Genomic DNA, 13,065 nt, shown 5'->3' with positions numbered 1-13,065 from the left:
CGGAAGGGAGGAGGTGCGCACTCCCTGCCTCAGATGCCCACAGCCAGGATGCCTGCCTGGGCCATGCTGCCCCTGGTGCCCCTAACTGGCAGGGGCCCCTGGACCTGGGACCCATGGGTCCATGCTTTAATCCACCCTGGTTGCGTGTGTACAGGGTCTGGGGCCAGACTTCAAGCTGGGACTTCCTCATGCTGCCGGTGAGGTTTTCCACAGAAGCTCAAAGGGATGAGTCAGCTTGGGACTATTCTTTTTTGGTTAAGCAGAAACTATCAGCTAAAGAATCAAGAATCTGATTTTTTTTTTTTTATTTTATTTTTTTTTATAATCCTCTACTACTGCCAAAAACGCCTACCCACAAATATCAGTGAAAGAGAACTAAGGAAACGTCTTTGTTTTCCAGCAGGATTGAGGTGATGTTACTGTGCTGGGCAAGGAGATATGTTTGAAACAAAAATGGCTCTGGGTATCTTCTATTGGACCAACAGTCTGGGTGGTAGAGACATAAACCAGCTTCCAGGTACCACAGTACTCTTCCTCAGGCCTCTGACAGAAGCAGATACAGCTAAATAGCAGACTGATAAGAAGGGGTATTATCACCTGTGAGGAGCACGAGTTAGGGAGCAGTATGAGAATTATAATGGACCATGGAGTCACTGTCCATGTTACGTCCCTGCTGCTCAGTTTTGAATAGACTGACGAATTTCTGTTCCCAAGCTCCTCTGGTTTATTAGAGCACAGAACAGGGGCAAGCAATTATTTTGGCTGCCAAGTGACTTAATGAGTGTTGGTGCGCTGTCAAGGGCTGCATAAGTAAAATCTTTCAGAAGATATCGTTTTAACAAATTACAGGTAAAAAACAAATATATTAAAAATCAAAATCTATAACTTTTTATTTCAAACAATATTTTTGTCCTGATTTGTTTTTTGAATAGTATATATATATAGGCAATTGCATAGTAGCTCCAAATAAAGTCTTATTCTTGTATATGGTGGGGGGGAATAAGTGGGAGGATGTTGTTGTTTGCATTGGGAAGGTATAGGTGGGGGGAGGGGGTGTGCGGCTAGGTCCTAGGAGCTGACCGGGGGGTAGAGGGTGTGTACAAAAGAGCTTGCCCAGTGCAGTGCAGTGCAAGTACGGTCTGCCCACCCCCACAGCCCCCACCGTCCCATCTGGCCTGTGGCTGCCCCCAACACATTCCACATGGGACTGAGCCATGCCTGGGGGCAGGCCATACCACGCTTTCATCCCACACCCACCAACAGCACCACCAGAGCCCCAGGCCCAGCCAGCATACACAGCTTCCTGGTGGGGCTGCTCCCACTGCTTCTTCTAAGGTTACCATATTTCCATAGAGGACACCTGTGGTGGGGGGAGGAACAAGAAAGGGTATTTGATTGCAGGGGGTAGTGATATGCCTGTGCCCTGCCTCTCACTCCTAAACTCCTACCCCCCAGCCCTGCCAGTGCCTCTCACTCCCAACCTGCAGCCCCTGCCCCAGCACTGCTGGTGCCCTTCACTACCAACCCAGACACCCCTGTCCCTCCAGCCCTGCTGCCCCCCCCCCCCCCACACACACACACACACTCTGCCCAGGCCTGTGTGCAGAGCACGTGATCACTTTGCCTGCTACTCCCAGCCCCAAGCTTCCAAGTTGCTTCTGCGTAGAAAAAGCAGAGGCAAAGCAAATACCTGGGCATTTGCTCGCATTTTAAAAATCCACCCAGACTGGAAAGGGGGCCAAAAAAGAGGATACATCTTGGAAAACCCAGATGTACAGTAATCCTAGGGAGGCAGCAGCTCTCCCTCCTCGCTCTGGTAACCCAACATGCCTCAAGATGGAAGGATGACAGAGAATGCCAGTGCAGACACTACCACTCCCCCATGTGATCCCATCCTGTGAGCCCTAGGTCAGGCAGGCCCATTCCTGCTAAGAGGCCTGAGAATGAGTATTGGTGGTTTCAGTGGAGCCCCTTCCTGGCCTGGGGAAGGATGGGAAACACTCCTGAAACTAGAGGTGCATGAAGAACAGCAGAGAGCAGAAACTGGACTCACTGGAACAGGCCTCAGCAGCCCACAGCCTGTGGCTTACACTAGAACTTCATTGTAGAGAAGCTGTGTCCTCAGGCAGGCAGTGCAAGCTCCTGGTGGGACCGGGCATCAGAGTTTCCTCTTCTGCCCATATGACAGCCAGCAGCCTGGAAACTGTCCCCACTTATGGAGGGAGGTGTTTAAAAAGCAAGAGCTTAACGAAATCATGGCTGCCTATACACATGCTCGGGGGAAGGGAGTACAATTACTGCGGTACCTGGGCAGCCACTCTAATTAAAATGCTTCACCATCACGTGTATTAAGCCCCCGCATATTTAAAAATGGCTGCAGGATGCTTTATCTAAACTTCATTCAATCAGGATAAGTTAAAGCACCCTGCGGCCATTTTAAAACATGCAGGGGCTTAATACATGTGACACGATGGTGATGCTGCAGCATTCTAATGAGGACGTGGAGCAGACTCAACTAACTACGTCTGCTCCAACGCATTCTAATTAGAAAGCCAATGAAGTCATGTATAGGTAGTCCATATTAAAGAAATCTTCATTATTTGGGGGCCAGTCCTAACTTGCAGGCTCTTCCCCCCCAAGCTTTGAATTTTGGAGGTGAGCAGCAGTGAACTTGGCAATAACACCTCCCCCAGCTCCAGAGTAATTCCAGCCCTTGAGGGAAAAGCAGCACAAATTAGAGATGGGTCAGAGATGACTCAGGCGCTCATAGAAGTGAGTCTGAAGGCTCCCCTGGTGGCCCAGAGCTCCAGCATGGCAGAGACACCAACATTCCCTTCACCTCTCCCTGCTGCCAGGCCAAGGCAGACCGGTCCTCAGTCCTGGGGGTTTGCTCCCCTCAGGCAGCTGTGCCATGCTGCTCTTCTGCTCAGAGAGCTTAAGTTAAACCCCAGTCACTGTAGCTAGAGACTCAGAAAATTGTTCCCTCTACTGGCGCTGACAATGATGTATCAACACCGTTGATTCCAGCGGCCTTCTGATTACCCTGTGATTCCAGGTGGAGATTGCTGCCATCTCCAAATGGCAATATCTGCTGGCTTTAACTCCCCACCCTTGCTAGGTGGCTCCTCCAAGTTATCGCAAGGAGTTCTCAGGCATTTTGTGGCACTACCTGCTGGTTGGGCTGGCTCCTGACCTCTCTCTCCAACACCCATCCTGTGGCACAGCCAACTGCTTGGGAGTGCACCGTAACTCCTGAACAATGCATCCAAAAAGGAGCCTCCCTCCTCCCTGTGGAGTAGGCCTGTCTGCCTTTTCTGTCTGCCCTCTTTGTTGGGTTTAACTACATGAGAATGAAGTTGCAAACAATCACAAAGTACTATTAGCAGCCTCCAACAGATCACATTTTTTCCTAACACTATACTTTTCCTATTTTTCCTAAAATAATTTAACATGTAGGTATAATCTCTGGTGCAACTTTTCAAAATTTTCTGCGGCATGGAAGGCAACTTGAGACAAGAGACTGCATTCTAGACAGCATTCGGTATCTTCCTGAAAAAGGTAGACCGTTTTCTTGGGCTGCTGGCAGCAACTGCTGTGGAGAAAAGAGAGCTGTCACTTAATGTAGAAGAATAAAGCAAGGGTCTCCAAAGGTCATTCAGTCCAATGTCTTTCCTCAAGAAACAAGCCTCTCCTGTGGACAGGATTTGATTTTGTACAGGGAAACACCTTTGATTTTGTACAGGGAAACACTGGATTTCCAGTCCAGTCTTGTAATCACTCCACCTTTGCACTTAGCCAAAATGGAGTCTATAAGCAGAGTGAATAAGCCATGTGTGCTATGAAGGTGAGTTAAGGTAGGGCACTGATAACCAGCTTGACTGGATCTTCTGCCATGGCCGAGCTCTGCAGAATTTCGTGCTTGAAGATCAGGAACTAACTATCTCTTTCCTGCTATGCTGCATGTGAGATGGTAGGTAGGGCAGCAATGAAGGTCTCTGGGTAGGTCAATGAATGCAGATTCAGGAGGCCTAGAGTCAATTCCTGGCTTAACTACAGACTTCCTGCGTGACCATGAGTACGTCACCTAACTTAGCCAGTGTCACTTTCCCATAGATACCTGTATCACACCTCATTTCTTCCGGTGTCGGAGAATCTTTCCTTTCGGCATCTTCCGACAGTGTTTCCAACTGTTCCATGGAAAGAGTAAAAAACAAACAAACAGAGAGGCAGGGTTCTGTTTGATCTGTGATCCTCAGGATTACACAGCCCCAGAATGAGGGGCAAGCAGTGATGAGGCCCAGGCCTGTCCTCCCAGCCACGGTTCCCGGTGGTGCCCTGAAATGACCAGGTGAAGCCCGAGCCCACAAGGGATGGAATGAGGGCCCCTTCTGTCCTACATGCTGAAGTCAAGTGTGGAGCAGTATTCCATACAGGAGCCTCAGCTCAGCACCCTCCCTGCCTCCACTGATTTCCCTCCTCCTCATAACTTCTTCTCAGTTTCTCTGTGCTTCCCCCTCCCTTGGGCAATGAATGTATCTTTCCTGCCTACTTCTGCTGCACTTGCTAGCTCCTGAAAACACTTAGTAGCTCTATTACTGCCTTTGCTACCCACCCTCCATTCCCAACCAAAAGAGTTCAGCTAGCTCCTTTCTGCACCTTTTTGTGTGTGTCCAGGGTGGCAGGGCTTGCAAAGCCCAGGTCAGGAAGTATTGCTCAACGCACATAATTATTGGACATGGCACCTGACCAATGAAATGTGCCATTTAGCATCTCTCTGAGCAGCACTAAGGGAACAGACCCAAGCTACCCATTGTATTGGAAAGATTAGGGTAGCAGATTGTGTGGAAGGGAAGACATTCCATGCTAATCCTGCAGAACCAGCCAGCTTGAGCAGAGGAAAGACACAGCACAGGTATCCTTCTTCTACACTACTGGGCATCCAGAAAGCAATGAGCAAAGTAGCTAGGGGGACTTTAGGTGAGGGGCTGGGCAACAGCCTCCACTGCATGGCTAGAGGCAACCTCTATGCAGAGATTACAGAGCAGATACTCAAATGCAATGAAACAGTGAAGAGCCTGCAAAATGCAAGGGGTCAGCTGGGGGAGCCAAGAGACCTTTTGTGGTCCAGCTTCCTGGGGGGTCTGTTACTGAAGGTTTTACAAGATATTTACCTCAGACATGTAGGAAGAGTCTTCTATATCCAAGGTCTGGCACCTGTCAGCATAAATCCCTATTAACAAAAACACATCCACAGTCAGCTCACCTGCGACTCATTTCCACTTTTATGACTGATGTTTTTAGCTGTTGTTTTAGCATCACTGCAAAGTAGTGTCCTGCAAGCTGTTGTTCTAATGGGCCTGTCTAGACTGCATTGTACCTCAGCAGGGAGTGCTGCGGTGAGGTACACCATGCCTGCTTCTGCGCATGCTGCCTTCCCAAACCGATGCAATGTTACCACCCATTGGTGTGGTGCTGGCTGGATCCAGTCAGCTCTCGCTCTTGGGTGAGCCTACTGATGCACACACAGCACCTGGCTTCCATTTCGGGGGAGGGACAGCTTATGCAGAGCACATGCTGCGTTCCTCATTGTGCTGATCCCTGATGCAGTACTGAAGCACACAGCCATGCCCAATGCATAGGAAGAACCAGTGCATGCTCTCTTTTTTCTGGAGGAGGTTTGTCTATGTTTTGGTGCTACCTCTGGGGCATGTTTGTGTAGTACCTAGTGCGTGTTAGCAAGGGTCCCATTGTGCTGTCTTAACAGCAATCCACGCAGCAATCCATATGAAAGAGCTGGTTCTTCAAAACCCACAGATTAGGTACAGCTTTGGATTCATTTTGTAGGCTATCAGTGGAGTGTCTCTCTATGGAAGGTTGTGTAGGGTATTGCCAGACAGAATGAAAACCATGTGGAAAATGTGAAGAGCTTCTCTTTAAAACATGCCTTCCTTTGCCAGAAAAAGTCTGTTCTGGAGAAATCCCCCACACTGGTAGCATAACTGTTCTCTAGTACACTGTACTTTTGAGACAGTCTTTCACCATCCAAATGATCACTGAGATTAAAGGAATGAAAGAAAGAAATTACAGACAATTATAAAGACATTAGGGGAAATAAATAAAACCCTAAAAAAAGTGCAACTCTCATACATTCACCTGATCTCTGTGCTTCATTGAAGAACAATGGTGCTGTTAATTCCAATTAGTCACTAGCTCAGGCTTCAAGTTATGCAAATACTGACATTCTCTGTCCTAGGCCCAAACACTGCAAATCACTGAAGCCTGTGAGCACTTCTGTTGACTCTGGTCAGATTTCTGTACTTAGTCTTTTCCTGGATCAGGGCTCTAGCGAGGTCACAAATGAAGGGTTTTTTTTAAATCAATTCACACATGAACATGTCTGTATCACAAGCTGGTCAGTTCCTGCTCTCTAAATAGAAACTCTGGTGTTGTGATGAGACCCAAATACTCAATCCCATGGGTTGCTAAATAAACTGGGTCTGGGTTACCTGTCATCGTTTTCACGTCTGGGTTACCTGCACTCATTGCCTGGTTTATACTCAGTGTCTGATATCCTTATTTTGGGCAGCAGGACTCTTGGGACCATTGTCCGAGCCATCCAAAGCTCAGAAATTGGGCTAAGCAAAATAATTTCTTACACACCTTCTCTGCTTTACTTTGAAAGAGGACAAGAGTTGCAGCTCTATGGAGAACAAGGTCCTGAAATCGTCCCTCACCACTCCGGACACCCACACCACAGCCCCATATTTAACAGTCTCTAGTTTTGACCCAAGCCTTTCAGGGGAGGCAAAGCCCCTCATACGGCCACACCTGGTCTTCTCTTCCTAGTGATCAAATGCCCCTTTTGGCTTGACGAGCAGCTGCCTTTGAACCAGTCTCTGCCATCAGTAAGCAAAGCAGAGAGCTGTAGCTATCTTGTCCATATGCTTAACCCAAGGGATATCAGCCTTCTTCTTATCCCCAGACAGATTTCTTGGAAAGAGAGTAGATTCAAGATCAGTGAATTTACTGACCATTAACCCAGAATCCTCCACACCAATGGCCCACTGCAGGCTCTCTAGAAGATGGTCCACCACCTTTATAAGAGCATTCAGCATTCACAGTACAGGGGCTTTCAATACCACATGAACATCTTAAAAGGGCCAGTTACAGCAAAATGGCATTCACAAAACAGGATTGCCCCCAGCCTTATTCTTCCCACTTACCTCCCCTGGTCTTACAACTCGTTGTCCTATGTTACCCAGACTGTCGTCTTTTCTCTGTGCCTCGGATCTCAAGCTTTCATCTTCAAGGCACTTCTCACCCAGCGATGCTCTTAGGTTTCTTAGGCCATCCCCAGTTTGAGCAACGAATGCTTCTTGCAGTTCCTCAAGAGGCTCTGCTTTTATGGGAATCACTTGTAAGTAATCACACACCAAGTCTGAAGAAATGGGTACATATTTGACAGTAATATGAGGGATTCTTTTCACAGGCAACTCCTCTGTCTCTGTTGGGGTCTCATTTGTAGTTGAACCTGGGATTGCCTCTTCAGAACTCCCTGTTTTGGGCTCTGCACTAACAGACACTTAGTCAGCAATTCTGTCTGGGTTCATCACAGCTTGGCTCAGTGTTGGTGGACTGTCACTAAGGGGGCAATCGGAGAGTTCTTCAATTATTACAGTAGCCATGGGTACCACAGGAATACATGGCTTTAAAGTTGGTTTTGGGATCTTCATTATCATGCCAAGATCAGTAGGGAGTCATTCAATAATCTTAATACTTTCTGTTGTTGAAGATGAAGTAGGCAATGTCTCCTCCTCTGAATTGGCTTGAAAGTCAGAATTGGCTACTTCTTTTGCTATTGAAGCTGCTATTCTATGAGCAAAAATATCTTGGCTATTTGTTAGGTCTCTGCAAACAAAAATGTCAGAATCCGAACATTCGACGGTGCTTGTGCAAGCTGGATGGAAGAGGTCTCCCAGGGCCTGGCTGTCTTCAATGTGTAAGAATTCTCTTTCACTGGTCTGTTTGTTCACGTTCTTCTCATGTTCTGACAGGAGTACTTGCACAGCATGTTGTATTTTTCTAGTTGCATCAGTCAGTAACAACATCTTTTCTGTATCCAAACTTGCAATGGGAAAGAGGGAAGAAAGTGTTGATACAAGATTTGCTGTTAGTTTTTCTATGATAAGAGGAACTATTTTACTAACTTCTTGTGATAAACTGTTGGGTTATCTGAAGGCTCAGTAACATCTCTTAGTGTATTTTCAACAATATTGTCAGGTTCAGCAAGGTCATGAAGTGGTAATTCTCCAGAAAGAGAGTTCTGCAATGTATTCCCAGTTATCTCTTGGAAGACCAAATCACAGACTGCTTCAGAAAGAATCACACACCCATTTATTAAACACTTCTGCACGTTGAATTTAGACTGAAACTGTATCAAAAGCTTGGTATAGACCAAATCAGCAATTGTTTGAATCTGAGCATCCTCCCTGGAATGTGGATGTTCAATATGCTGGCAGGAGGAGTTCTCATCTTCAGAGATTTTTGCTATAACTTTACTGATGACCGTCATGTGAATCAAGCCACATTCTGCCAGTTGCATTTTCTTTTCTGTAGAGGAAGATGTGCTGGCGGTGGCAGGGAGAATGTTAGATAAAAGCCTGCTGATTAGATCTTCCAAAAATCTGTGGCATATCCCCATGGTAGATGGTGTGGGACTTTGACATCGGGCATTGCTTTTGGTAGCATCTTCGAAAAGCTTCTCATCCATTACCCCAGGTTTTAGAGGTCTATACAGAGCTGAGGATGCTTTTGCTAAGGCTTCTTCCTGCTGGTAACCAGTTATTTCTGTCTTTATCAAAACACTCTTGTTGCTTTTCATGTCTGCATAAACCGAGACTTTGGAAGCACTTTCTTCCAGAAGGTCAGATAAACTGGAGTGAATAAGTTTGGCTGTCAATGTGTCTATGTTAGGGGAGAGATCCTGATCTTCAGAAAACTGCAGGTCTGTGGCCTGGCATATGGCAAGCTTATTCAACACTGAATCAGCTGTATCTGTGCTGATACATGAAGGATCACTTATGAGGACTGCACTGTCCTGAGCATGTAGGGTTTGTGAAAGAACCATTTTGCTCATTAGTTCATCGTGTATTTCTTTAAAAAAAGCATTATCATAAATACTGGTTGGTGACCACAAGGGCTGAGGCTGAAATGTGTACATTGGCAGGGGCTTGCTGCAAACTCCCTGTACTGCCTTATGTGGTACTTACTCTTCAGGAAATGTCTTTCTGTGTGATGAAAACAAGGACTTTCCTATAAGCTGCCTGCCAATCTGGGGTTGAGTTTTTCTTGAATGGACAGCTCTTGGCTTAGTTACTGTGTCCAGGTGGATGTAGAAGGTTTGAGCCCCAGAGCTCCTGTGCAAAAATTCAGCTTCCTGATGCCCACTGATGTGGGTTGTAGAAAGTCAGGTACTTGACGCTGACTTGGCATTTGTCCTTCCCATTGCACTTGTTCCTTATAACCTGGCACACTTCCCTGGACATTGGTTAGTGAAAATAATTTTCTAAATATGCCTGTTTTAGGGCGATCTTTTTTGAAGTCAGGAGAAATATCTTCCCTAATGCAATAGCTTTGTAATTTGCCATCTTCAGCTCCCATGCACGTGCCCGTTCTGCAAAAACTAGAAATACTGTCAGCGTGATGGGGAAGTGCCACTGCTGGTTCAGGCTCTGGCAGATTTTCTGCCCAACACTCTCTGCATAGAGACAGTGGCCTTCTTGTTGGAGACAGGTCAGGTGACTCTTGTGAAAACAGTGGGGTTGGCTCTCCTCTGCTCCCTCTCTTCACACATCCTGGTAATCTGCTGGGTGTTTTCTTTCTGCCTCTGAAGACAAACTTCTTGCCATTGGCCTCCTCAACTCCCATGTCTCTCTCAGCTATTTTTTTATCTTGATATTGTATTATTGCTGGATATATGATGTCTATTACCTCAGCCACACACTGTCATTATATTGGTAATTTCATCAGTGATTTCGTTGGTCATGTTTTTCTGTAGCAGGAACAAATGAGAAAGGACAATAAATGTGTTCATTAATTCCTTCATTCTCCCTTCTGTACATGGCAACAGCTGCCTACTGGGTGTGACTCAACCTTTGAGGATAAACAAGAACAGCCCCACCACGAAAAGTGACATGTATCACCAGAGCCTTTTGGATAGGGTGGGATATAAATCTAACAGAACAAATATAGGAAATAAAAAAACAGCCAGTTCAAGAAAGGCCAGTGAAGGACAAACTAGGATAAGTATTGGTTCTTCTTGAGTTTGTTTCTGAAGGGCCGACACGCAGTCTGAAGACCATGGAAGAAAATTGTGATCATCTTGAAGCCCAGGGGAGGTTTGTCACTGATTTCAGCAGGCCAGGATTCCCCCACATGAGCCTAGAGATGACCTAATTTTGCCATTTTACCCTGTTACAAGTGCCGGGGGGCTAGGAGTCGGATACGTCTCTGGACACACTCTGTGGAACGGGCCCTGTGTCCAGAGACTGCCACATGCTGAGTGCAAAATGACAGGAAATCTCACTTCATGTTCCATATTTGAACAGGTACTGAGGCCTGGCATTGGGACTGTCTCTAATCCTCCCCCCTGTCTCCCTGCCTCCCTGAGAAAGCACTTCTCAACTAACTCACTTCTCCTTATGGAAAAAAAATCAATTAATTTGCAGATATTTTCTCCATCTTGCACCAAAACTCAAAAGCTGCATTCTCCCTGGGCAGTGCTGCTCCCTGCTCTCTCAGGATGAGGCATCTAAACACTCTGTCTGCTGTGCAGCTTTTATGTTTTTCAAGGACTGCGCAGCCTGTTACTAATTAACACCCTTACCCCTAGTGCAGGAGGTACAGAATTTCCCCCACTTCTTACAAATAGCAGAACTGGGTCAAAGCTACTATCTACTACTCTGTGGCCACCAGGCTGTAGTGCCTTTTATAGTTTTGTCCCTCTGTTGTTTCCCTTGGTGTAAAGAGTATCTGTCACACAACCAATCACAATACAGCACATCTTCTAGCGTTATATCCTGCTCACTTGTTTCCAAAAAGAATGTGTAAGATTGGGTGGAACAATGCCATTTGGCGACTCCTCCACAACAATACACGTCATGGCAGGGTGCACTTTATCTTTTGGTTTTGACATCATCAGCTTCACTTGTGACATCTCCCCATGCCCTGACTTCTTACCTGATAGGATGATCTTTTCTTGTTTGTGCCTTCATTAGCAATTGGCACAAATCTAGGCTGCTGATTACCTGACATGAAAAACAATAAATTCTAGGATAGTCCTAAATGTTGAGTGCAAACTGCTTGCAGGTCTAGGAGTGTGTCCCAGACTCTGCTATAAAAACCCAGATCTGGAGGTGAGTGAAAGTAAAACCTTGGCCCTACTGAATTAAATGGGAGTTCTGATGTTGACTTTGGTGTAGCCAGAGCTTTGCCTGAGGTACATAACCATTTTAGTGAAAAGACAGAGACAACAGTGGAGACAATACCTGGAGATCAGGACCTTCAAGCGTTATAGAGCTCTGCTCTTCAAATTTAAAAACCGACTGGGTCCAGTTTCCTTCTGTGCTGTACCATGATCCTGCAAACATTGATGCGACTTGCTAAGAAACAATCTTGGGAGCAGTCCTACTGAGCTCCCTGGGATCCCAGGCATTCTTGAAATAAAGCATGTACATGTTGTTAGATTGGGGCTGCCATCATCTTCTTTAGGAAATTTGAAATAGAATTGCCAGCAAATCCATTAGCTACTACAGGTTTCCCACACTTTATGTGGGTTCTGTATATGTGAATTTGCTCTTATGCAATGACCCTTTTTATACCAACATTTTGTTATATGTGAGGTAAATTCACTCTTAAGCAATCATTGTGGTGGAAGCCTGCAGTCAGCTGCTTTGTGCAGTGCATTGTGGGAGTGATGTGTGCCAAAATATAGTCTCCTGTGTGGATGTGAGATCCTAGCTTGTTGTCTGTGACAAGTGTTTCTGTAGTTGCCATCCCCATTATGACAGTGCCCTGTGCTTGTGTGTACTGTCTCCTGTTGGCAAGTACCAACAGTGCAAAAGTGCAAAAGTGGTAGAATTTGGTCTGGAGTTCAGTACAGTCAAAGTCTTGGAACGTATCCCTATCGGTTACATTGTAAAATGGGTTCTCTTTATGCGAATTCAAGTTATGCACAGTTTTCCAGGAATGCATGTACAGCATAAACTGAGGGAAACCTGTATTGACTCTAGCCATTTACCGATTACCTCGCTAAGATATATATGATACATATACATATATACATATACATACATACACATATACATACATACATATACACACACACTGTACTGTAGTTTTGTTTCTAACCTTCGTTGCTTTATGACGCATATGTTCTTTCTTTTTGCTCTGTTGTTTTCTCTGTTCATCCATCGGTTTTTCTTCTAAGAAGCTTTTGAGTTTTTCATAATTCGTGTAACCCCTGGCTAAATCTACTGAGAAACATGTATACAGTTGGTTAATATCACTTCTGCTGCAATCAATTCCTACTCCACCCCCTCCTTTACCTGAGTTTCTTTTTACTAAAATGATTGTAGCATTTTTTTAACAGATTCCAAGAAGTTGCTAATTCCATTTGTGAACTATAGCTTGGAGGTTTGCATACTGTTTCAGTGGAGTGTATTGCTGATGATTAACACAGGCCACATCCAATCTTTCTGAAGGCACAATGAGAGTAAAACAATGCACCTTTCCCGTATGAGCCTTTCCCTTATGACCATGCTCCATATCTCTCTTTTCTAGGTGATGTTCTAAGTCACCTTTTCCACACATTTTATAGTAAGGCCTTGCAGCGGGATGTTAGATATCCAACTGAGTGCTTGGATGCTTGGCAAGAGCCAAGAATGAGGAAAAATGGAACTGGGACAAGACCAAGTCAGAGGGACCCAAAAGCAGAGGTCAGGTTTCTTGGGGAGAGAGAATGGGCACAGGGCCCTGGGATCACTAGAGTGCACCCCTGTCCAGATC

The 13,065-nt window shown here is 45.8% G+C and overlaps 1 protein-coding gene across 2 annotated transcripts; it reads right to left on the bottom strand.

Moving 5' to 3' along the window:
• Window positions 1–1,582: 1,582 nt before the first annotated feature.
• Window positions 1,583–12,527, bottom strand: LOC109286247 (fibrous sheath-interacting protein 2-like). Of its 2 annotated transcripts, XR_009462077.1 has the most exons (5): window positions 12,409–12,527; window positions 7,224–10,051; window positions 5,172–5,230; window positions 4,118–4,187; window positions 1,583–3,592 (listed from the first exon to the last, which is right to left on the bottom strand). XR_009462077.1 is itself a non-coding variant. In XM_059727229.1 (2 exons), the coding sequence occupies exon 2, from the start codon at window positions 9,218–9,220 to the stop codon at window positions 8,195–8,197; it is 1,026 nt and encodes a 341-aa protein (XP_059583212.1). In that variant the 5' UTR covers window positions 9,221–10,051; window positions 11,547–11,707; the 3' UTR covers window positions 5,238–8,194. The 2 variants fall into 2 exon arrangements, 1 of the variants encoding a protein (XP_059583212.1); XM_059727229.1 differs by lacking the exons at window positions 1,583–3,592; window positions 4,118–4,187; window positions 5,172–5,230; window positions 12,409–12,527 and adding an exon at window positions 11,547–11,707 and having other exon boundaries at window positions 5,238–10,051.
• Between the last annotated feature and the right edge of the window lie 538 nt (window positions 12,528–13,065).

The sequence above is a fragment of the Alligator mississippiensis genome, chromosome 4 (assembly GCF_030867095.1).
Source record: "Alligator mississippiensis isolate rAllMis1 chromosome 4, rAllMis1, whole genome shotgun sequence".
In the NCBI taxonomy this organism is placed as follows: domain Eukaryota; kingdom Metazoa; phylum Chordata; order Crocodylia; family Alligatoridae; genus Alligator; species Alligator mississippiensis.
This window is presented reverse-complemented; position numbering and strand designations above follow the sequence as displayed.